Below are 22,137 nucleotides of genomic sequence, written 5' to 3' on the forward strand. Positions count from 1 at the left end.
GCTGCAGTTTGGAGAAGCCCTCAGAGGAGACTGATGGCCCATCCCCAAGAAGCATTGATGACTGTCTGCTACAAAGGTCGAAGACTCTAACTGGTAGGCAGGCTTAAGATGACGAGCGGCTCGTGACCTCAATCAGGTTGTCAGGGATTGCACTGAATGAAGTACCAGCATTATTGAATGTGCCAGCAAACATGAAAAAGGAACGCCAGCAAAAGAGATCAGAAGAAAGTGCAGATGATGAGAAAACTTGATGAAAGAGTGAGGGAACCTGAATCAGGTAGTGACTTGGTCGGGGTCTGAACAGAGGCTCTGGCGGTGAAGCATGCTGGGAATTTTTAGGCAGGAGATAATTGCTGACAGCTAAAGGCTTAAGGGTGAGTTTCACTTAAGCTGGATGATGCAGACGGGTTACCAGCAGAGGCGGAGCCAGACATTTGAAACACCCGGGGCTTAGCCCTAAAGGGTAGTATGCATGTGGTTTTTTTTTTTTTTTTTTTTTTTTTTGGGGGGGGGGGGGTTTAGAAATGACTGAAAGATTAATAGGCTCTGTTTTGAGTTTTGTTCAAAAAAGAATGACTTCATATAGGGAAAAATATATATCACATGTGCAAGACATCTTAAACTAGTTTTTTAATTAAGCAGCAAGGCAGAACAAAGTCGGGGCTGTATCAAGACACAGGGACTAAACCCCAATTCAACCAGACCCAGAACTGATCCGGAATTAAAACAGGACTACAACAGTTCAAAATCAGGACTACTGAGGACTTAACCAAGACAGAACCAGAATCAGAACTAGATGATAGTAGCACTAAAAACCATCATAGACCTGCACTACACTTATTTTTTAATTCCACCAAAGTACAATATTTAGATTGAGAAAAGTTTATATAATTATTTATCCTTGTTGTGCGAACAAGCCTGCATAACTTAATAAATATAGAATTTGAAAAATAGCAAACCTAAAAAGAAACACTAGGTACGAGATACATGAGGACCTATGATACGGTGATACTTTTGGCAAATGACCATTTGACTAACATGTGTGTCTCACCTGCTCTTGTTCATCTCTGTTCTGTCCTCATTCTCCATCTCCCTCTCTGTTCCTCTCTCTCCCTCTTTGTGCTGACAATCATCAAATATACAGTTGAAACCACATATTTATGTACTGTTCAGATCAAAACACAAACACTTTTTAATTGTAACATCAAATCGGACTAAATGTTTATTTTTTTAGATTGATAAATATAAAAACATATTTGTTAACTTTAAGAGTAAAGAGAGAAACTATCTGTATTTCTTAATTGCAAATGGCACCAAACTGTATTCAAACTGAGCCACACTTATGGAGCTCCACAGTTCTTTTCCTGGTGTTTTGGTTGACATCTCTTGATTTTCCCATTTCAAAAAAACAGGCTCTGTGTTTTGCCTTATATGCATCCACAGCTGTGCCACCAATTTACTCACATGGACTCTACTAACCTATCAGAAGCTTCTTCAGCTCAGAATGGAATCGTCTGGAGTTTCTTACTAATTAACAATAAACTTAGTGTATATGTACTCCTAAATTTGATCAAAGTGATAAAAAATAGACAGCTCTGTCTCTCTTTATTCTGACATTTAACTAATTCAAAAGATATTTCAATATTTATCTAAAACAAAAGTTTACTCTAAATTGATGTTGTACAGTAAAAATGTTTTATGTTTTCTCCATAAAGTGTATGTAAATATCTGGTTACAAATGTGAATATCCTGCTGTGTACTGAAATCCCTCTTGTTTTGCATAGAAATATACTGAACAACATACAAAGCATAATATACAAAATAACATTTACCTGAGTTTTTTCTTTGAAAGAAGCCTCTAATGTCCATTCTTATATTTCAGTACATAACTGAAACCGATTTAGTCGGGGAGGGTAAGAACTGAAAATATGAAATAAACACACGTAAGCTAAGACTCTAAAAAAATAGCATTTGTTCGGCTTTTCATTTCGCCATTTGTTGATTCACTTGAAGAGCGAGTAACGTAATATTGGTCAAGTGATCAGTTTGATATCAATCTTTCGTGATGCACCGTCATATTTACATTATTTGTACGGTATGAATGATTTTCTTTGGTAACTGGTCAAACTTAAGCTCTCCTTAGTATGGCTGGCTCCGTTTCTCCAACAGCGGACACAGGCAGCAGCTGCCCCGCCCCCTCGCTCAGTCACTTAGTGCCTGAGCTCGGATCATACCAATATCAGGGGGGATTCACGCACAGTCGTAAATTCCCACAGTGTGCACTATGTGCTTCGAATATTGTGTGTACTTTTTGTTTTATACAGTTGTCAGCCAGGCATCTAACTATGAAAAAATTACACTCCAAAAGACCCCGGGCTTCTGACAAAACAACCCGGGCTTAAGCCCAGTAAGCCACCCCCACGCTCCGCCCCTGGTTACCAGGCTGGCTAGTTTGCTTCATTTGAGTAAGGTACAGGGACTACTGATTGATTCCATAACAAATAAAGGTGATGTATCAGTTTTGGAGGTACTGGTTGAATTTGAAAGGTTACTTAAAGGAGGGGGTTAATATATATACAGAACAGGAAGGGGAGGTGTCAAGGTGTAGTCCTGCTCCTGAAGGTCGGGTGTGTTCAGGGTGGTATGGCCCTAAGCGAGAGAGCCACTACATAAAAAGCCTATATATTATTGTGCTAAACTGCATATGTTACAACAAAAACATGCAAACCTTCTTTATTAGCTGCAGCTTCAAATTTGAGCTGCAAAATTGCTTTTCCCGCAGTAACATCACCTTAAGAACACGTTCGTTTATTTCAGCAGTGTTAAATTGACAGAGAGCACACAGTGTGTTAGGACGATTTGTAGGTCAAACATTTTTGTCTTTTGGAGACTTTCACTTATATATAGAACATAAGAATATAAGCATGTGTGTGTCATCACAGCACGTATAAAAAGGCAGTTTCTGCACTGTCCTCTCGTTTATGGCCATACCACCCTGAACACGCCTGATCCTGGAAGCTGAGCAGGGTTGGTCCTCGTCAGTACTTGCAGTCCTGTAAGCTTTTTCACTTCAACACACAAACTGCAGAGGGCGCTGCTGCTTTCTCGGGAGAGAATACTGTTTCACTTTTCTTCACCTGGTAGTGGTTTTGAAATAATGAACTGTGAGGCGAGAGAAAAGAGTAAAATACTTTATTTTATCAGTAATGATAAACAAAAAACACGAATAACAGAATCCAAGGGCAGAAGTGAGACCAGTGTCAATATGTTATACAACCATGTGATCAGATAGCAAAATATACCTTCTGGTACCATCTAGCTGCAGGAGTTCATGGGTAAATCCTTGGAAAGCTGAAGAAATACTTCAGCAGGAAAAATCACAGCCTTTTGCAAAAATATATCCAAATATAATTATACACTTTTTCCACACGTGGCAAAACTATCCGAGGACATGAACTGTTGATGCGTTCATAAGGAAGGCCATGCTTATTATTCACATTAGAGTATTACTGATTAAAAAAATAGAAGCAGAACTTTTTGTCAAACAGAAGAGGAACACAAAACATTTCAAACAGATGTTTATGGCAGAATTCATAGGTCTGAAAATACAAGTCAGTCCCTTTCAAGCAGTTTAAAACAGAAACAGTAAAGGACTGCCATGGCTTTGAGATACTTTGGTTGTAATACAAATCCCAGAGTTCACAAGCAAGAGGACTACAGAGATGGCCATGCTATGCTATGCTAAATTACAACTGTTTAAAGGTAACAATTTAAAAAACCTACAGGAAAAACAAAAGTAGAAAAAATGTTAAAAAAGTCAAAATATAAGTGTCATCACATTTTTACAAGAACAAGCTTTTCCACACAGACAAGTAGACGACAGTATTCCAAGAATAATCTAGTTTTTCCACATCTTTTAAAAACACTGTAACACATGAGTCTTTAATAAAAATGAGTCCATCAATGTTGATCAAATACTGATTAGCACTTGTTTAGACTGATCGTCTATATGGGTTTATTAACCTGCTCCATTATTGTGTGCACATTTAACCCAGTTTATACAGTCAGTGTAAACAAACGAGGGGTCCTAAACACACCGTTTCATCTCAGCACTGAGGCTGGATAATGATTGTATTTTTTCTGTTGTCTCACTCAGAGGTTCTGGGATGCTGCTGGTCGTGATGGTGGTGATCAGTTATTTGAGTGTTGCAGGCCAGCTCACTACAGCTGCTGCTGATGTTGCTGCTGTTCCTGAGTGATCTGCAAACGAAGCTCCTCCTCCTCTGTTAAAATAAGCATAGACGACAGGTCAGAGGGAGAATCAGCTCAGTTCAGTTGTGTCAATACTGCGCCAAATCACAACAATAGTTGATGCGAGACACTTTATATTGTCAAGACCTTACAGTAATCCAAAGAAACAGAAAACCCCAACAATCATATGACCCCCTATGAGTAAGAGCTTTAGTGACAGTGAGAAGGAAAAACTCCCTTTAAGGAAGAAACCACCAGCTCAGGGAGGAGGAGCCATCAGCCGCCACCGGTTAGGGTGAGAGGAGGGAAACAGGACAAAAGACATCCTGTGTCTTCACATCACAATCATCTCTCATCATTTCTCGCAAAACCTGCTCATACTAAGACCCTGGCTTTGATGTGGTGTTGCCAGCTAAACAAAGATGAGCTAGAATCAAACTTCATCTGCTTTGCAATCAACAAAATGTAAAAGCTCAACACATGTTGGAGGTGTCACTCAGATTTAAAAAAAATAAAAATGAAATCAAATCCAGACCACAGACCACCCAGTCACAAAAAAGGTCATTTCAGCAACACGTGATGATTTCTGACCATGTAGTAAAAGATAAGAAACTGCTCAAAACATTAAAAACTTAATTTCCTTCTTTGACACAATAATTTGTGTCATCTGTAGCCTAATCCAGCATCACATGCTCAGCCTGGTTTGTTTAATCCTAATGTCAATACTGCACTGTGAAATTCATTACAATGGCTAAACCTAAAGAAAAATGAACTTATTGTCTCAATACTCAAGGAAGAAACGTTATTGAGCTTTCAATGAAGTATACGCCCTGCCACCAAACACCAGCCAAAACAACCCAGCAACAAAATAAAAAGGAGACGACATTTTTGAAAAGAAATCTTACGGATTTTTTTAATCCGCTTTTTCCGTCTGGACTGGACACAGCAAATGACGACAACAAGGATTACCACCAAACAAATACAAATGCCTGATGGTGAAGAATAACAGCAAATTGTGTTTGACATGTTAAAGTGGGACTAGAAATAGACAAATGATTGTGTGAAGTTTAATTCCTCCACATTTCATATAAGATGTGAAACATACCCACAGCGATCCAGATGCCACTGTGATCAGCTTAAAACAACAGGAGCAGAAATGTATTTATTTGGAGATGAGTGACAGGTGACACGTGATAGCACATCATACTTGCACAACCCAGTGTCACTGACTTGACTACTTACAGGGCTTAATGCAGTCTTGTTGAACAGGCTGACTGATCTCAGAGCTGACGGGGTTAGAAACATTGCAAGAGAAACGAGCATTTAGCACGTCTTTGACTGGCCTTGTCAGCTCCTTGCCAGTCTCTTTTTCTGCCACAGGTTTATCACCCATAAACCATTTGATCTGAAAATTATTTTCACTCTGTAGACAAACAGACAATTAGTGGATTTATTGGAAGGTTCAGATTTTAAGTCTAACATAAAAAGTTAAACTTCGCCAAAATTAGAAATATAATAATCTTTTCATACATTTTGGGTAATTTTCCAGCCTATATAATTAAATAATACATACATAGAGACCCAAGCCTCACTGAAACAACATCTGAGGAAATGCACACTGCAAACTACAGATTCTTCAACAGCTTAATTATGAGTCAGTTATTGGTAGAGTACTCTAACTTAATTGCACCTGAAACAATAAATATTGTACTCACCTTAATAACATTGCAAGTAAAAGAGACTTTTGTCTTGTCGCCTGCACACATCACTGTTACTTTGGGCTTCTGCACACGGTCTGAGTACAGAAAATTTCTTTATATCAACATTATATAAACTACTGCTGATAATGCTTTTCTACAATAACCAACACTGTTGATTAATAAGACTGAAAAGTGGCGTCATAATAAAACCAAATACTCTTAATGACAAAGTATGACTAAGACAGCTTAGCACACTTGCTTGTTGTGATATAAGTAGTACAAACACAATAAATACACATATAATGTGTTTTACTTACCTAATACACACAAATGCACACTCTGTAAATCTCCCCCCACATTTAGTCCCTCTGTGTTGTGAACCTCTGGTCTGTATCGTCCTGACTTGTCTTTGGTGAGTTGTGTCAGCTTTAGTGATCCAGTTGAATCAACATCATCATTTTTCCCTGTGGTCACCTGTTTCTGTCTGCGATTAAAGATTACGCTTGTGTCCTTGAGCCATTTCAGGCTATCTGATTCCTTCAGCTCATATCTAAGTGGCACAGTGAAGTTTGATCCTGTTGCAGCATAAACACAATCATCCTGAGAGCCTGAAAGATAAAGAAATGAAGAATAGTCATGCTAGAAAAGCTCTCAACAACTACATGTCAATTCATCAAATTTGAAGGAAATTATTATTTTTATTACTTCTTGGTGTTTTTTTTTTTAATGTTTAAAAGGTGAATGAAAACCTGGTGTCAAGAAGAAACAAAAGTGCATCCAGGTAATCCCAAAAAGTTAATTCTGTTCAACTGGACGTAGCGTTTTGTTTGGGAGAAATGTTTCGTCACTCATCCAAGTGACTTCTTCAGTCCCAGTGATGGGACTAACAGCATTACAAACTACACAACCACAAACAGCTATAAAACAATCGAGTGAGTGAGAGAGTGAGCGAGAGAGAGTTTTGTGTTGTGTGTCAGAACAATGAGGCGACTGCTATCAGGAGTGATACACCTGCTGCTGTCAGACCTGCAGGTATCAGGCTTTTTTTGGAGTTCTTCTATATGGTGTGGGAACACTTATTGAATGCAGAACAGCTGATGGTTATGTAAATAATTTGAAATGGTTATTTTAAAAAGGGTAAAAGGTAAATGGATGCAAATAACTTTGTTGTTTGCAAAACTTGTGCATATGATTTTAAAATTGACAATTTTTATTTGCATTTAAAGTTATGAAATATGATTCAATAAACATGTTTGTGGTTGTTACAGTAAAAAATATAACTTTTTCTACTCTGATTTTATGTTTTTTGTCTGGTTTTTGATCAAAAATGAAAAGTAGCTAAAAATGGACAATTATAAGCTGGACCCCAGAGGGTTAAACATTTTTTTAAAGTAACGCAATCGTTACTTTTCAAGTAATTAATTACTTTTAGAATCATGTAACTCAGTTACTAACTCAGTTACTTTTTTGAAGTAGTAACTAGTAACTATAATTACTTTTTCAAAGTAACTTGCCCAACACTGGTCTCAGCTGACTGTAGGTTTCCCCAACCAGAAAGCTCCAGGCAATCCAGGAGAGAAGGACGAACGCTGCCTAAGCGAAGACTCGTAGTGATCCTGTATGTGTCAGGAGTGTCGGAGCAGTTGAGACGCATTTTTTCTAAACACTGAATCTTTGTGGGTTTCAAATCCCAAAACACGCTGCGCCAAAAATTGGTCCACCCAAGGATCAGGTCCCCCGACACAAACAGAGTAACATAGTGTACGCTGTTGAGTGCCAGGAGGATTGCCAGGATTTATACATCGGAGAAACCAAACAACCTCTGGCAAAGAGGATGGCACAACACAGAAGAACTACCTCGTTAGGCCGGACTCTGCAGTCTATTTACAGCTACAGGCCAGTGGACACTCTTTCAAGCATGAGGATGTTCACATCCTGGACAGGGAGGAACGCTGGTTTGAGCACGGCGTCAAGGAGGCCATTTACGTGAAAAGGGAAAGACCATCTCTGAATCGAGGGAGGGCCTAAAGGTTCATCTTTCACCATCTTATCCCGACATGGACACACAGGGCGGCTGCTCTCTGTCCCGACAAAACAGTGTCTTTGTTTTGCTCTTTTTCTTGTGAAACAAGGCCCACACTGTCATGAGCTCCTTCTCAAAATCAAGAAAAGCAAACTGACTTTATTAATCACGGAAGAGCTATGAATTACACTGAGGGACTGTGGACTGCTTCGGAGGCACCTACATTCAGCGAGCCCTGCTACTAGATCTCGCACACAGATGGAACGTGTCAGGCAGTGCAAGAGGAAGAAGACGGGTAAGTGTGGAGGCATCCGGAGTAGGCTAGCAGCTAATTCACACAAACCTGCTATTTCCCCCATCGTACTGTCCAACGTGCTCTCCCTGGACAACAAGCTGGATCAACATAGAAGAGCCACCTCCACGGGACAAGACTCTGCTGTCCATCTGCATCTAAAGGTCAAAGGTCACTCTTTTGAGCATGCCAATGTTCACATTTTGGACAGAGAAGACAGATGGTTTGAAAGGAGTGAAAGAAGCCATTTATGTCCACTGTGAGCGACCATCTTTGAACAGAGGCGGGGGTTTACGACACCAACTGTCTGCCATCTATGATCCAGTTTTGAGATCCCTTCCCAGGCACCTTAACGCCCACTCACATCCTGGGCCATCTAACCTCAGGAAATCACATGATAGGGTGGGGCCAGGTTTCACAATGAGCTCACCCAAAACCTTGGCTGTCACCTACACCTGTTTTCACACCTTGGATCATGTGATTAGGTAGGGGATCAATAGGGGGTCCATGACCCTCTTGAGGGTCTCCCCCAAAGGGCTTAAATCTGGGACTCTCCACCAATTGGTCTTAGAACTGAAGAAGCTTCTCATATGAGGTGAAACGTGTTCAAGAAACTTGAAGAAATTTTTCTTTCCCAGCTCCTTAGACTGCGATTACCCAGATGACTGAGAACCTTCACAGACAAACTGTCATTGCCTACATTTCAAAGTGCATCAGTGATGTCACAGAGACCAGGACTGTCACTGTCCGGGCCAATCAGAAACCATGGCTGGATGTGGTGAGCCTAAGAACAGCAAGGGCAAAGCCATCACGCTGCATCAGAGATGTGAAAAGGCAATCCTCCAAGAGGATTTTGCAAAGCTTCAGTGACAGCAGAGATACTTTAGTTCAGTAATTATTGCTAAATTCTAGGTTTTTTGATGGTAAAGCACATTTCCACTGACAGCCTCATAAAGAAAAAAAAGAAATTGAAAAAGAAATAAAACTGCACGATCACTAAATCACATAGAACATCTGGCCAATCACAAGTGGCATCTTAAAGAACGATTTGAAAAGTTAAAATGAACTTTTCCTTTAATAAAGCCTGAGGAATTAATAATGAGATTCATTAAATTGTATTTGTACCTGTGGAGCCGTTGGCTAAGCAGCAGAGCAGAAACACAGCGGTGATAATGGAAGAAGAAGACATCTTCTTCACTCTTCTCATCACATTCAGGTCCAAACAGTTACTCAGTCCAAATCAGGGGTAGATGAATATCCAAAGGCCTTCTAACGACGTGAAAAAATACAAAAGTGAGCAAAAATGAACAAAATGTATCAAACAAACAAAAACAGCTGCAAACAAAGCAGATGTGTTTTCGGGAAATTGTTGAGCCAACTGATGCAATCCAGACTGTCTAGCATGTTCTTAAGTTTCCCTTTTGGTTACCAACATATTATATTCCAACAGGAATATTGCCTCAATTTCTGGCTATAGAGAGTGAGGATGACGTCACCGAACACAGTAAATAGAAAGTGAAAGTAAAAAAAAACAAAAAACAATTGAACTAATTGAACAATAGACCAGACTGTGGTTAGAGCTGGAAATGTCTTTTATTTAAAGGAAGGAATTTACTGCGCAGCTCTCTCGCTCTCTCTCTCTTTCCGCAGTTATAAGTCAGCCCAGCTCACCCACTCTCTCTTTAGCTCCTCTTTATCACAGCAATCATGGATACTGACCGCGTTCGTCTTCGGGGTTCACAGCACACATAACGTTGATAGATTTGCATCGATTTCTTACACGCGCGTATTAGAAAACAATGATTCTGTGATCACAAAGCTTAGACCCACCCAAAGCAGTGTGGATGTGGACGAAGCCTAAGTTGCAGTGAGGCTATCAGACAGCAGATGATGATTAATAAAGTCCATGTGATCCATTAAAAAAAAAGAAAAAAATCATGAATTAAAAAGATTTCTTCTGACTCAGGGTGGAGGCGGTGTGATCCTGGGAACTGTGATTATCAAAGCGGAAGCGACTGCGGACCCGATCCGCCCCCTGAACTGTCATTTCCAGGTTCTGTTTGGGATCATCGTGGTGGCATGTTTTCAAAATGCCTTCATAAACATACTGAAGTATAAATAAAAAAAAAACATCTGGCCATTCAGACAGCTGTATAAAAGTTTGGATATTTCTTATGAAAGAAGCAGTGTCACTCTGGCAACTATTGATTACATATTCCACTGCGGATTCCTCGTTTTCCACTGATAGCAGTTTATTAACCTGGCAGCAGGTCATGTCATACATGCCGCCTTCAGACAAAAACACAAAACATGCTGGTTAAAATGAACAAAAGTGGAAGTAAGTGAATAAAAGTCATATGATTGAATGAGTGAATGAATGAAACCAATTCTGCTTATAAAATAAGAGGAAGCAGAGTAACAATGTCTCTGTCTAAATGTGAAGGTTTTAATTCATTAATTAAAAAAATAAAAATAAAAAAGTTTTTAGTTGCTTTTTGTCCAAGCTCTCTTCTGTGTTTGTTTGTTTGTTTGTTTGTTTTTTAAAGTACAAGTTCTCATCAGCATCGTTCCTCTTTTTTTCTGCCACTTGTGACACACCACACAAAGATTCTAGGTCTGACCAACTGTCTCAGCCGTGGGCAAATTCTGATTCATTCCTTCAATTTTGTTTAAATTGTAAATTGTTTTTTTTTCATCCTCTTCCCTGTTTTTATTTATGGTAGGCCTAATTAGTTGGTTATCGCTGATATTCAGAAACATGAACAGTGACTCTGTCAGTATTTGCAGATGTCCACAAGGTGGCACCATTCCATACACATGTACATGGTACAAATTCTGATCCTTACGGTAATATTACGGTAATAATGAATGAAATATCAGTTTATTTTAATATATGCGGCAGAAACGGCTCTCTGTTTAAATTTTTTTTAATTATAACATATTATAGGCATCCTGCACAGATCACATGACTTCATCACTAAGGCCAGACGGTGATGATAATGTTATTTTCTGTTATGTCTCTTCAGATCACAGTGTGCCCAGGTGCCAGGTTGTGGGACGCTGCTGTTTTCAGCCTCTTTGTTGGTGTTGACAGCTGGCTGCTGCTGGTAGCGATGCTCATAACAACGAGGCTTTTCCTGTTCTTCATCAGTCCACTGCAAATAAAGCTCCCTCAAATCTGTTAAAATAAGGACAGATGAAAGATCAGACCTGGAGAATCACCGGTCATCTCCTAATGTTTTCAGACAGGATTGTGTCAGCTACACAAGGATAAATAGAAAGAATTAGATCTCCTTTGTAGTCAATATACTGTAGACAGCTCAATGGTAAACTGACACATTCTTATATAGTGCTTTAAACAGCACAGAAAAAGCACTTTTTTCTATTTCTAAGTGCTTTCTATCTAACATTCACACTGAAGTGAATGCATCGGGAGCAACTGATCTCAAAGCTCCAAGTGTATTTGATGTCAGCTAATCTATGCTAATGCCACTGCTATTTGTGTAACTAATAATGGTATTTTATTTTTAATCTTGTCTTAAGACAGTCATTACATCAGCAGAGCAGGTTTAAATCTGTCTGAACTACTTTGTGGAGTCTATCTACATCAGAAATGAATGTGTGGGAGGCAGGTGTGAACCTACAAGGAGCAGAGATAGTGGAGGCAGATGAGATTCAGTACATGGGACCTTTGAGCTTTGTAGAATCCCTACCCTGCTCATTTTAAAACCTTTCATTTAATTCATGTTGTTTAAATTGGTTGTTGGTGGTGCTTTTATTTAAAATATAGTTCTTCTGAATTATTCAAAACGTTTAACCAATTTGCTTATATCAACACACCGTAAGTGACACAATTTAAACAAGCAGCATAAAATATTGCGAAGCCCAGATATAATTTTTAGCATAATCCGACACCAGATGTCCAACCTGCATCGTTATTAATAATAATGATATACTGTCAAGAAATCAAACAAAACAAGTCAACTCATGGTCCCACAAACATTAAACAACTAGGAGTGTGAGTTATGCTAACTTTTTACACTGCAAGTAAAACTGACATTTGTCTTATTGACTGACAGAAGCCAGGCTGCCATATCGCACCATCGGCCCCTCTGGCCACCACCAGTAGGCGGTAGGGTAAAGTGTCTTGCCCAAGGACACAACGGCCAGGACAGAGAGCCCGGGAATCGAACCGGCGACCTTCCGGTTACAGATGAGCTTCCCAACCTCCCTGATCCACGGTCGCCCGTCAAGAAATAATCTTGATAATACATTAAAAATAATAATAATGCTGTATGGGAAAGCTAGACAGTAACTTTAGTACATTAATAAACCAGCAGTTTTCTGTGGGTTAAATGTGTGACTAACATAGAAACAGGCAGAACATTTACTATAAAGTACATTTGTATTACCAGAATAAATGTATGTATAATGTGTTGTTACTTACCTGATACACACAAATGCACACTCGGTAAATTTCCCCCCACATTTATTCCCTCTGTGCTGTGAATCTCTGGTCTGTATCGTCCTGACTCGTCTTCATCCAGTTGAATCAGCATCATCATTTTCCCCTGTGGTCACCTGTTTCTGTCTGCGATGAAAGATTATCCTTGTGTCCTTGAGCCATCTCAGGCTCTCTGATGCCTTTAACTTATATTTAAGTGACACAGTGAAGTTTGAGCCTGTTGCAGCGTACACACAATCATCCTGAGAGCCTTTGAAACAGAAAGATGAGATTAGCCATGTTAGAAAGGCTCTGAACGATTGTATGTCAATTTATAACATTTGAAGGACATTGTGTTATTCATACTAAATTCAGGGCTGTACCTAAACTTTGTTCCATCTGCAGACTTCTTACAAATTTCCAAAGTAGCTGCCAAGAAATCACGATGCAGATAAAAAGTGTCAGACACTAACATTTAATTTCTGTGTGCATGAGCAACGCTGCTTTGCAAAGGTGTCCACATAGCATAGCTTGAGTTAGTACACAGCATGTAAACACATTTTCTGCATGTACAAATATCTTTGTGAGAATTTTCAAAATCTCCATAGAGATGTTATATCGTGTTTTAATTTGATAAATCATTGACAATCAGCTGATATTTCACATTCTTCTCAATAATGTCGACTACTTTAGAAGCTGACTACTTTTAGATTGACTGGAACTTTTTGAGATCACGACAATCATCATGACATTGCAAAGAAAACAAATATACCAAATGTGCAAAAACAGTTCTCAGTAAAATGAATTTTGCAATCACTAAGTCGCTTTATCAGAGTTTCACTTTCTGTCAAGGGAACAGGAAATCAATCATCTTATGATTATTTTCCTCAGTAATAATAAGAAAGTAAGCCTCTACGTTCATTCTGACACACTACTCAAAACTGGTTGGGTGTCTTTTTTCAGAGCCACTTGCTCTAAACCTTTCATTTAGCATGAAATGTTGTTTTCTGGAAAATCCCTTTCATAACTTTACATGTGCAGAAAAGAATGAAAGTATTTATCTTTATAACTGTCATGTGGGAATGTGCTTAATTTCATGAAGCCCAAGTAATGCATGGTCTCACCAAGAAAACAGTCAAAAAAGCATCAGCGATGACAGACAACAATACATTACGTGAAGATCGCATATAAACGTTTTTGCTTGACAGGGAGACAAGTGACTGTAATCACAAGAACTATGATGAGGCAGTGTGATGTTTCAAATAATTAGAGTTACTCATTTAGTCCAATAATGAACACTTTCATTCTTTGTGTAGTACAGGATTACTACAGTTTATTTGGTGGGTCACTTTTGGGTGAATGATACTTGTAATTTGTAAATATAATGATCAGTTTTTTAAAAGAAGCACAATTGTTTGATGTTTTATCTCATTTACTGCATCTACATGAACTTTGAAATGTCAACCTGATCGCTCATTTAAAACTCCCTCAAATACAACAAAACTACACCTGACAGCATACAGAGATGAAGTGTAGCGTACCTGTGGAGGCAGTGATGAAGCAGCAGAGCAGAAACAGCGATGGTGGCAGCAGAAGCCATCTTCTTCACCGTTCTCATCACATTCAACTAACAGCCGCTTTCCATTTTAGAGGCTGTTTCCTGTCAGAGCATGGCATCATCATGTTTATGTGAGTGGGCATGTGTGGTTTTGAAGGGAAGAGGCCTCGTCTGCTCTCATAGATAAAGTACATAATTTCGTTCCACCTCATGTTAACATGTGATGTGAATGGGTGTGATGTAAGTGGTGTTGAGGAAGTGAGCATCAGCGCCCTCTGCAGTTTGCGTGTCGAAGTGCAAAAGCTTACAGCACCTGGTATTCCCAGGCGGTCTCCCATCCAAGTACTGACCAGGCCCGACCCTGCTTAGCTTCCGAGATCAGACGAGATCGGGCGCGTTCAGGGTGGTGTGGCCGTAAGCGAGAGAAGAGCACAGAAACAGCCTTTTTAAACATGCTGTGATGACACACACACGTACGCACTTACATTTTTATGTTCTATATATAAGTGAAAGTCTAGAAAAAGCGACAAAAATGTTTGACTTCCAAATCGTCCTCTGTCACTTTAACACTGAACATGTCTTCTTATCGTGATATTACTGCTGGAAAAGCGTTTTTGCAGCTCAAATTTGAAGCTGCAGTTAAGGTTTGCATGTTTCGCTGTAACATATGGTAAATGGCCTGTATTTGTATAGCGCTTTACTAGTCCCTAAGGACCCCAAAGCGCTTTACACATCCAGTCATCCACCCATTCACACACACATTCACACACTATGAAGCTTAGCACAATAATATATATCAAAGTGTGTAACATTTGCCAGCTATAAAAGGTCTTTTATGTAGCTATGCTCTCGCTTACGGCCATACCACCCTGAACACGCCCGATCTCGTCTGATCTCGGAAGCTAAGCAGGGTCGGGCCTGGTCAGTACTTGGATGGGAGACCGCCTGGGAATACCAGGTGCTGTAAGCTTTTGCACTTACACACACAAACTGCAGAGGGCGCCGCTGCTCACTCAGTCTCTCAACATTACTCTATGCTATTAAATTTGTATTCCGCATGATAATCAGCCCAACAAAATAAATAATCAAATTTCTAACATTTGTGTTAGCGTTTTAGTGTGAGGCAAGAGAAACCAGTGAAACAGTTATTTTATCGGTAACAGTATCTATGGAAAGAAGTCCACCATAAATGATAAAGTTATCCGAAATTATTATTATTGTTATCAGTTTGATGTGAAAGTACAAAATAAAGTTATTTAGTAATTAGTAGTTTCAGCACTTAGCTGTGATAAAGTAGTAAATGTATCATTATTAAAAGATAGTAATTTATTACAGGACAGAGTCAAAGTGGCCGAGAGCACAGAGTCTGCACAGTGATTTGATATAAGTTTATAATGTATTCTTATATTTTGGTGTATAAAACCCAAAATATCAGCTAGTACAACTGTCTATCTATGTGTTTAATCATGATATATTCAAAACAAATACACAGACATTATTTATTTTAACCTGGAAATCTGAGAGACATTTACAGTTATTCTAGTGTGTATTGTAGGACAGAAAGTTAGCCTCATTATGTGCCCGTGCTTCCTAAACACTTTGAGTTGCAACACTAACTGAAATCAAATAAGTGTGACTGTTATTAGCTGACAGACCCTTCCCCTCCTCAGATAAGTAAGACAGTGAGTGAGGAATTCATACTTCATGTATACGTAGATCAACCTGTAGATCCATGAAGTCTAATCTGAGCTGTCTGTTCAATTCAAATCCCTCTTTTCCATGATGTGTGTCCTGTAGTGTACTGTCCAACTACTCTGTCCACATCCTTTCATCCTTTAATCCTGAAGCACTCCTCCTCTCTCTATGTGCAGCAAACTCTGAGTCTCAATCTGTTTTCTGTCTCATTTTTTATTTAAACTGGATCAAATGTAAAAAGTCACTTGGATGAGTGACGAAACGTTTCTCCCACTGACAACGCTACGTCCAGATGAACAGAATCAACTTTTTGGGATTTCCTTACCTGGATCATTGAGCCATGCATCAAGTCATAAACAGTGATACGCTGTCAGTATATGCAGATGTCCACAAGGTGGCATCATTACATTACACATGCACGTGCACATAGGCTACTACAAACACAGTTGTGACATTTTACAATTCACATCACACCTGGAGTTTGATGTTTTACAGTGAAGGGAATCACTGGAAGGGTTTTGGGAGTCGGCCCACACGTTCTACTACTATAAATGTGACTTATGACTTCCCTGTGCACTTTTTAATCACTGCAAGCATCTGCACATGATCTGAACTTTGATTATATGGATTTTATATACATCCAGCATGTGGTACAGAAGCAGCAACAAATATATTGTCCAGTGCACAGTTGTGGGAATCTTTAAATCTGAAAGAAGAAAAAACACATGAAAATACGCAAGTCCTGAACTTTCACTCTCACAGCAAATATACAGCATGAACCCTTCCCACCGAGAAGAGCATATTTTCCCTCAAAACAAGGAGCAAAGAGAGCAGAAAGCTCTTAATGTACTGACACAAAGATTAAACAGTCATTCTTTACAAAGGCGCCCACATTGTACGGCCTGAGTTACTACAGAAGATGTAAACAGTCCGACTTCCTGTCTGTCCCACTTTCTCTGGGTAACTTTTTTTTTTTTTTTAAATCTACTTACAAAACAACAAAGTCTGGAGATGTTTTGATGGTGTTTTAGTTCAATAAATTATTGATAATCAGCTGGTATTTCAGATTAAGGTTCGTACATCTGGTTTAGTCACTTCATGTCAACCACATGCTCATTATTATTTATTCAGACTGTGTATTTGAGGTCATTTCCTTTAATCTGCCAATTTGTTGTGTGCAGCCAGTTTATCCATTTAACACGAAGCTGAAAAACATAAATGACTTATAGCTGAGGCTGGATGCTGGTGATTGCATTATTTCAAGTCGTCTCTCTTCAGGCCACAGTGTGTACAGATGCCAGGTTTCGGGATGTTGCTCGGCGAGTTGCTGTTTTCAGCCATATTGCTGGTATTGCCAGGTAGTTGCTGCAGGTAGCGGTGGTCATAATAATCAGGCTGTTCCTGTTCTTGATTGCTCCACTGCAAATAAAGCTCCCTCTCATCTGTTAAAATAAGCATATATTACAAATCAGACCCGGAGAAACACCATCCTCTGTTAAAGTGTTGGTAAGAAAAAAGGTAAAACCTGCTATTACTGAGAAAATGGCTTTGATGGGTTTGTGTCACAAAAGGATAAATAAAAGGATAAATAAAAATAAGTTGATCTCCTTTGTAGTAAACATACACAACTAAGACAACGTTGTGGTGTGCCGGAGTTACATGGTTCATGTGGAGTTTGGATCAGACTGCATGTGACCCTGCAGTTTTAGGCCGCTCAATCATTATGTCAGTAAAATTTAAAAAAAGGCTCCAGTTAAGTGTTATCATCTTAAATAAGAAAGAGCATTGCTTGCATTTGCAGCATGGCTTTTTTGAAAGATCAGGTTTAGATGCCTCGTCCATAATTTAACAATATTTTCAAAATATATTTGAGTCATCTGCAGTTTGAAATGTCTTTAACCTGCTACCATTACATTAACTTAAGTCTAAATATAAATATAGTGGTCCTAGCACTGCACCTTGGGGAGCTCCACAAGTAACCTTTCAGAAGTTTAGACTGAAATGAAGCTTCTTAAGTAACTAACAGATTATATGCAGTGGTTTTAAAATAACTAAAAAAATAAAAATAAAATCTCACCGTTTAGTCGCACATGCTTTTTTCGTCTGATCCGGATACAACAAACGATGACAATTAGGATCAAAATCAGAACAATACCTGATGAGGATGAAAATAAATTGTATTAGACATGTAAAGTAAAGAGTTTATGTATTTGAATCCTGTGTTCATTGCTTCAAGCTTAATTGCTCTGCATTTCAGCAATGCCACACATGTTAAAATGTAAGGATTACACAGAAGACACAACATACCTGCTCCACCACCCACTAAAACCCAGATGCTAATTCCAAATATTGTTTCAGAGAAAACTTCAGGAATAAAACAAGAGAAGAAGAAAAGAATCTTATTATGATATGAGCTCACGAACATTTGGAAAAAGGCAAATTTAAACGTTTGCAGAGTTGACAGCAAGTAATACTTACAAGGCTTATAGCAGATTTGTTGAACAGGCAGACTGATCTCAGAGCCGATGGTGTTAGAAACATTGCAAGAGAAATGGGAGTTTGCCACGTCTTTGGCTACTCTCGTCACCGTCTTCCCTTTTTCTGCCAACTGTTTACCATCCTTAAACCATTCAATCTTCTCATTCTGTGGGAGAAAACACAATTAGTAGATTAGTTGAAGGCTTAGAGTGTGTGTGTGTGTGTGTGTGTGTGTGTGTGTGTGTGTGTGTGTGTGTGTGTGTGTGTGTGTGTGTGTGTGTGTGTGTGTGTGTAGTTTTTTGTTTCATTTTGTTTTTCTTGTTTTTCCAGTGCACGGCTCAGAATATAAGAGTATTTTTCTTTTTGTGTGTGTGGTGACTCTGTACAATTAACTGTGGAATTAATAATTTGACAGACAAATTCTTAAATACATTTCAGCATTTTAATCAGTGGGTCGTTGTCTTTGTGTCTTTTGTAAAAAACTAAACTAAACTTAATTAATCAAACTTTAAAACATGAGGCAAAGAGAATGATTGCCAACAGAAGCCAAATTCAGCTGAAATTAGATTAGCTGTATCCCATTTTATATATTAAAATAATATGTGCACATAAATCTTGCTGTTTCAGCTGCATTTTACAGTCAACACAGTTCAACTGCTTGGTTTCTGTGGAGGGGAAATGAGACCTTTGTCCACAGATTCTTCAGCAGCTTAATTATAAGTTGTTTGAGGAACTCACTACATGGAAATGTCAATAAAACATGAAATATTGTCCTCACCTGACCAACACTGCAAGTAAAACTGACTCTTGTCTTATCGCCTGTACACGTCATCGTCACATTGGGCTTCTGCACACGGTCTGAGTAAAGAAAATTTGATTATATCAACATTATATGAACTGCTGATAATACATTAAAAAAGTAATAAGACTGCATCACAAAATTAGACAGTAACTTTAGTATATCAATGAGCCAGCAGTTTTCTGTGGGTTAAATGCGTGACTAACATAGAAACAGATAAAACATTTGCTATACATTTGTATTACCAAAATGAATGTATGTATAATGTGTTGTTACTTACCTAATACACACAAATGCACACTTGGTAAATTTCCCACCACATTCACTCCCTCTGTGTTGTGAACCTCTGGTCTGTATTGTCCTGACTTGTCTTTGGTCAGTTTTGTCAGCTTTAGTGATCCAGTTGAATCAACATCATCATTTTTCCCTGTGATCACCTGTTTCTGTCTGCGATTAAAGATTACGCTTGTGTCCTTGAACCATCTCAGGTTATCTGATTCCTTCAACTTATATCTAAGTGGCACAGTAAAGCTTGATCCTGTTGCAGCGTACACACAATCATCCTGAGAGCCTTTGAAACAGAAAGATGAAGAAAGAGATTAGCCATGTTAGCTGTAAAGAGATCACAATGCACAAAGAAAGTATCAGGCACTAACATTTACATTCTGTTTGCAAATTGTAAAATATTTCTAACTTAGAGGGGACATTAGCAGGCTGTAAACATAAATATACCAAAACTAATGACTTTGTGCACAGCATTAAACACATTTCCTGCATGTCCAAATGTCTCTGAGTGGCTTTTTTGTAAGAAATTACTAAAAACCCATCAGGAGATGTTCGATACGTTGTTTTAATTTGATAAATCACTGACAATCAGCTGATATTTCAGAATAAGGTTTTTGTCTTTTTTGGTCTTCCCAATAAAAGTCGACTACTGTAGAAGATGATCACGTTTTTAGATTGATCTCTGTGTAGGTTGAGTTCTTTTAATCTGCTACATTTGTGCGTGCGCTACAACAAGTTTATACACTCGCTGTGTAGCTGACAAATGTCTATGATAGGACAGATCACTGAGGCTCAATGATTGTTATCTCATATCCTGTTGTTTCTCTTCAGACCACCGTGCACATTTAAACATAAACTAAACCTAACTTTAGTTTGTCGTCAGTTGTGAGCACCAGATAATATTTTTTAAAGGCACATGGCATTTCTTCATGATTATGAGACACTGAGAAGACAATTAGACGTACTCAGTAAAATGGATTTTGCAATCACTGAACAACTTGACAGTTTCATTTTCTATTAGGGGAACCCACAGGAAATCAGAGGTTATATCAGTCGTCTGCTCAAGAGTCACAACATTAATATTTTCCAAAGTGATAACAAGAAAATAAGCTTCTTGTTATCACTAATTTTGAGACACTAGTCCAAGCTGGTTGAGTGCCTTTGTTCAGAGGCAGTCACAAAGTGACTCGTGGGTAATTGCCCCACACCTTTCATGTAGCAAAAAAGGAAGAGAAAACGCATTATCTTTTAAAATTTTAACCATAAGTTTTCTGTTTCTCTCCATCTTAACCACAAGCGGTTCTCAAGACTCTAACCCAGAGAGCTCTGAGCGTCTGCCCGTGACCGTTACCACTTCCCTGTGACTCTTGCATGCCTTTCCTAAAAAATGCCTCTCACAACTTTACAGTTGCAGAAAAGACAAAAAGGCATTTATCTTTATAACTGTCATGTGAGAATGTCTTTTTTTTTTTTTTTGTAAAAATTGTAAAGATTGTAAAATTCAAACACAACCAGTCAACATGATGCATGACCTGCAAAGAAAACTGTCAAAAGGCATCACTGACATCGTGTGAAGATCACTTATTCTTGTAAATAGTGCTGAAATAATCACAACATTCAATGTAAAACTAAGAAGAAGTGAAGTGATGCAGTTTATGACTTATAGATTCCACAGAGTGGGGTGAAGCGCTGCAGCGCTACGCCCCACTCTGTGTGTGGTTGACTTCAACCTACGTGGATTTTGTTACTCATCATTTAAATGATTTTTTTTAAATTCAAAAGTCTTTATGTAAAGACAGTGATAACTTTAATTAAGTCCAGTCCAGTGAAGACAAACTAGTTTTTCTTTTTAGTCAGCACTGTTCAGTTTCTGAGTCCTCTATTGAGGAATGAAGCCAAATTTGCATTTCATAAGTAAGAAACTGTTAATGATGGTAAATGACAGCGCAGAATAACAAACAATTAACGAGATGAAATTGAATCTAAGTTTTTAAATAAAATAATTATATTTATGCTTTAGTTCATCAACTACAATTAAATGAAGGCATTTTTACGTGGGAGCTTTTTAGTGGGAGCTTCGTACAGAAAAAAAGGACTGCATGCTACATAGCAACAGATCAAATGTCTGTGATATGTTAAAAAATTATTCAGTGTGCAGCTAAACACATAAATGATTTTATCTTTCAAAAAAATTTGAATTTTGACACTTAACATTTGAAATTAAAGCCATAAACTTTGGATTTTAAAGCTAATTGCTTATACAGTTCACCAAAAACTACACCTGACAGCATACAGAGATGAAGTGTAGCGTACCTGTGGAGGCAGTGATGAAGCAGCAGAGCAGAACCACAGCGATGGTGGCAGCAGAAGCCATCTTCTTCTTCACTGTTGTCATCACATTCAGCTAACAGCCTCTTTCCATTTTAGAGGTTGTTTCCTGTCAGAGCATGGTATCATCACGTTTACGTGCGTGCGCATGTATGGTTTTGAAGGGAAGTGATCCAAGAGGCCTCGTCTGCTTTCACAGATAAAGAACAAAGTAAGTGTGACACTTAGAACAAAGACTTTGCTTTTTTAGGTTTCTTGCTTCAGCAAATATATTTAAATATAAT

At 38.6% G+C, this 22,137-nt stretch overlaps 2 protein-coding genes across 3 annotated transcripts; both read right to left on the bottom strand.

Annotated features, from left to right (window-relative positions):
* Positions 1 to 3,202: 3,202 nt before the first annotated feature.
* On the bottom strand, positions 3,203 to 10,266 carry LOC308394284 (T-cell surface antigen CD2-like). Of its 2 annotated transcripts, XM_080878539.1 has the most exons (8): positions 10,097 to 10,266; positions 9,392 to 9,535; positions 6,269 to 6,559; positions 5,967 to 6,046; positions 5,494 to 5,674; positions 5,357 to 5,386; positions 5,157 to 5,240; positions 3,203 to 4,283 (listed from the first exon to the last, which is right to left on the bottom strand). In XM_080878539.1, the coding sequence occupies exons 2-8, from the start codon at positions 9,471 to 9,473 to the stop codon at positions 4,222 to 4,224; spliced, it is 810 nt and encodes a 269-aa protein (XP_080734665.1). In that variant the 5' UTR covers positions 9,474 to 9,535; positions 10,097 to 10,266; the 3' UTR covers positions 3,203 to 4,221. The 2 variants fall into 2 exon arrangements, with proteins under 2 accessions (XP_080734665.1, XP_080734666.1); XM_080878540.1 differs by lacking the exon at positions 5,157 to 5,240.
* LOC308394490 (uncharacterized protein) lies at positions 10,209 to 19,624 on the bottom strand (the record flags this gene model as incomplete). The annotated part of the gene is made up of 9 exons (XM_080878847.1): positions 19,521 to 19,624; positions 19,220 to 19,299; positions 18,442 to 18,607; positions 18,271 to 18,327; positions 18,041 to 18,118; positions 17,256 to 17,405; positions 11,298 to 11,444; positions 10,479 to 10,555; positions 10,209 to 10,373 (listed from the first exon to the last, which is right to left on the bottom strand). Exons 2-9 carry the CDS (start codon positions 19,271 to 19,273, stop codon positions 10,209 to 10,211), a joined length of 894 nt encoding a protein of 297 aa, XP_080734973.1. The 5' UTR covers positions 19,274 to 19,299; positions 19,521 to 19,624.
* Between the last annotated feature and the right edge of the window lie 2,513 nt (positions 19,625 to 22,137).

The sequence above is a fragment of the Rhamphochromis sp. 'chilingali' genome (assembly GCF_963969265.1).
Source record: "Rhamphochromis sp. 'chilingali' genome assembly, chromosome: 3".
NCBI classification, from domain to species: Eukaryota; Metazoa; Chordata; class Actinopteri; order Cichliformes; family Cichlidae; genus Rhamphochromis; species Rhamphochromis sp. 'chilingali'.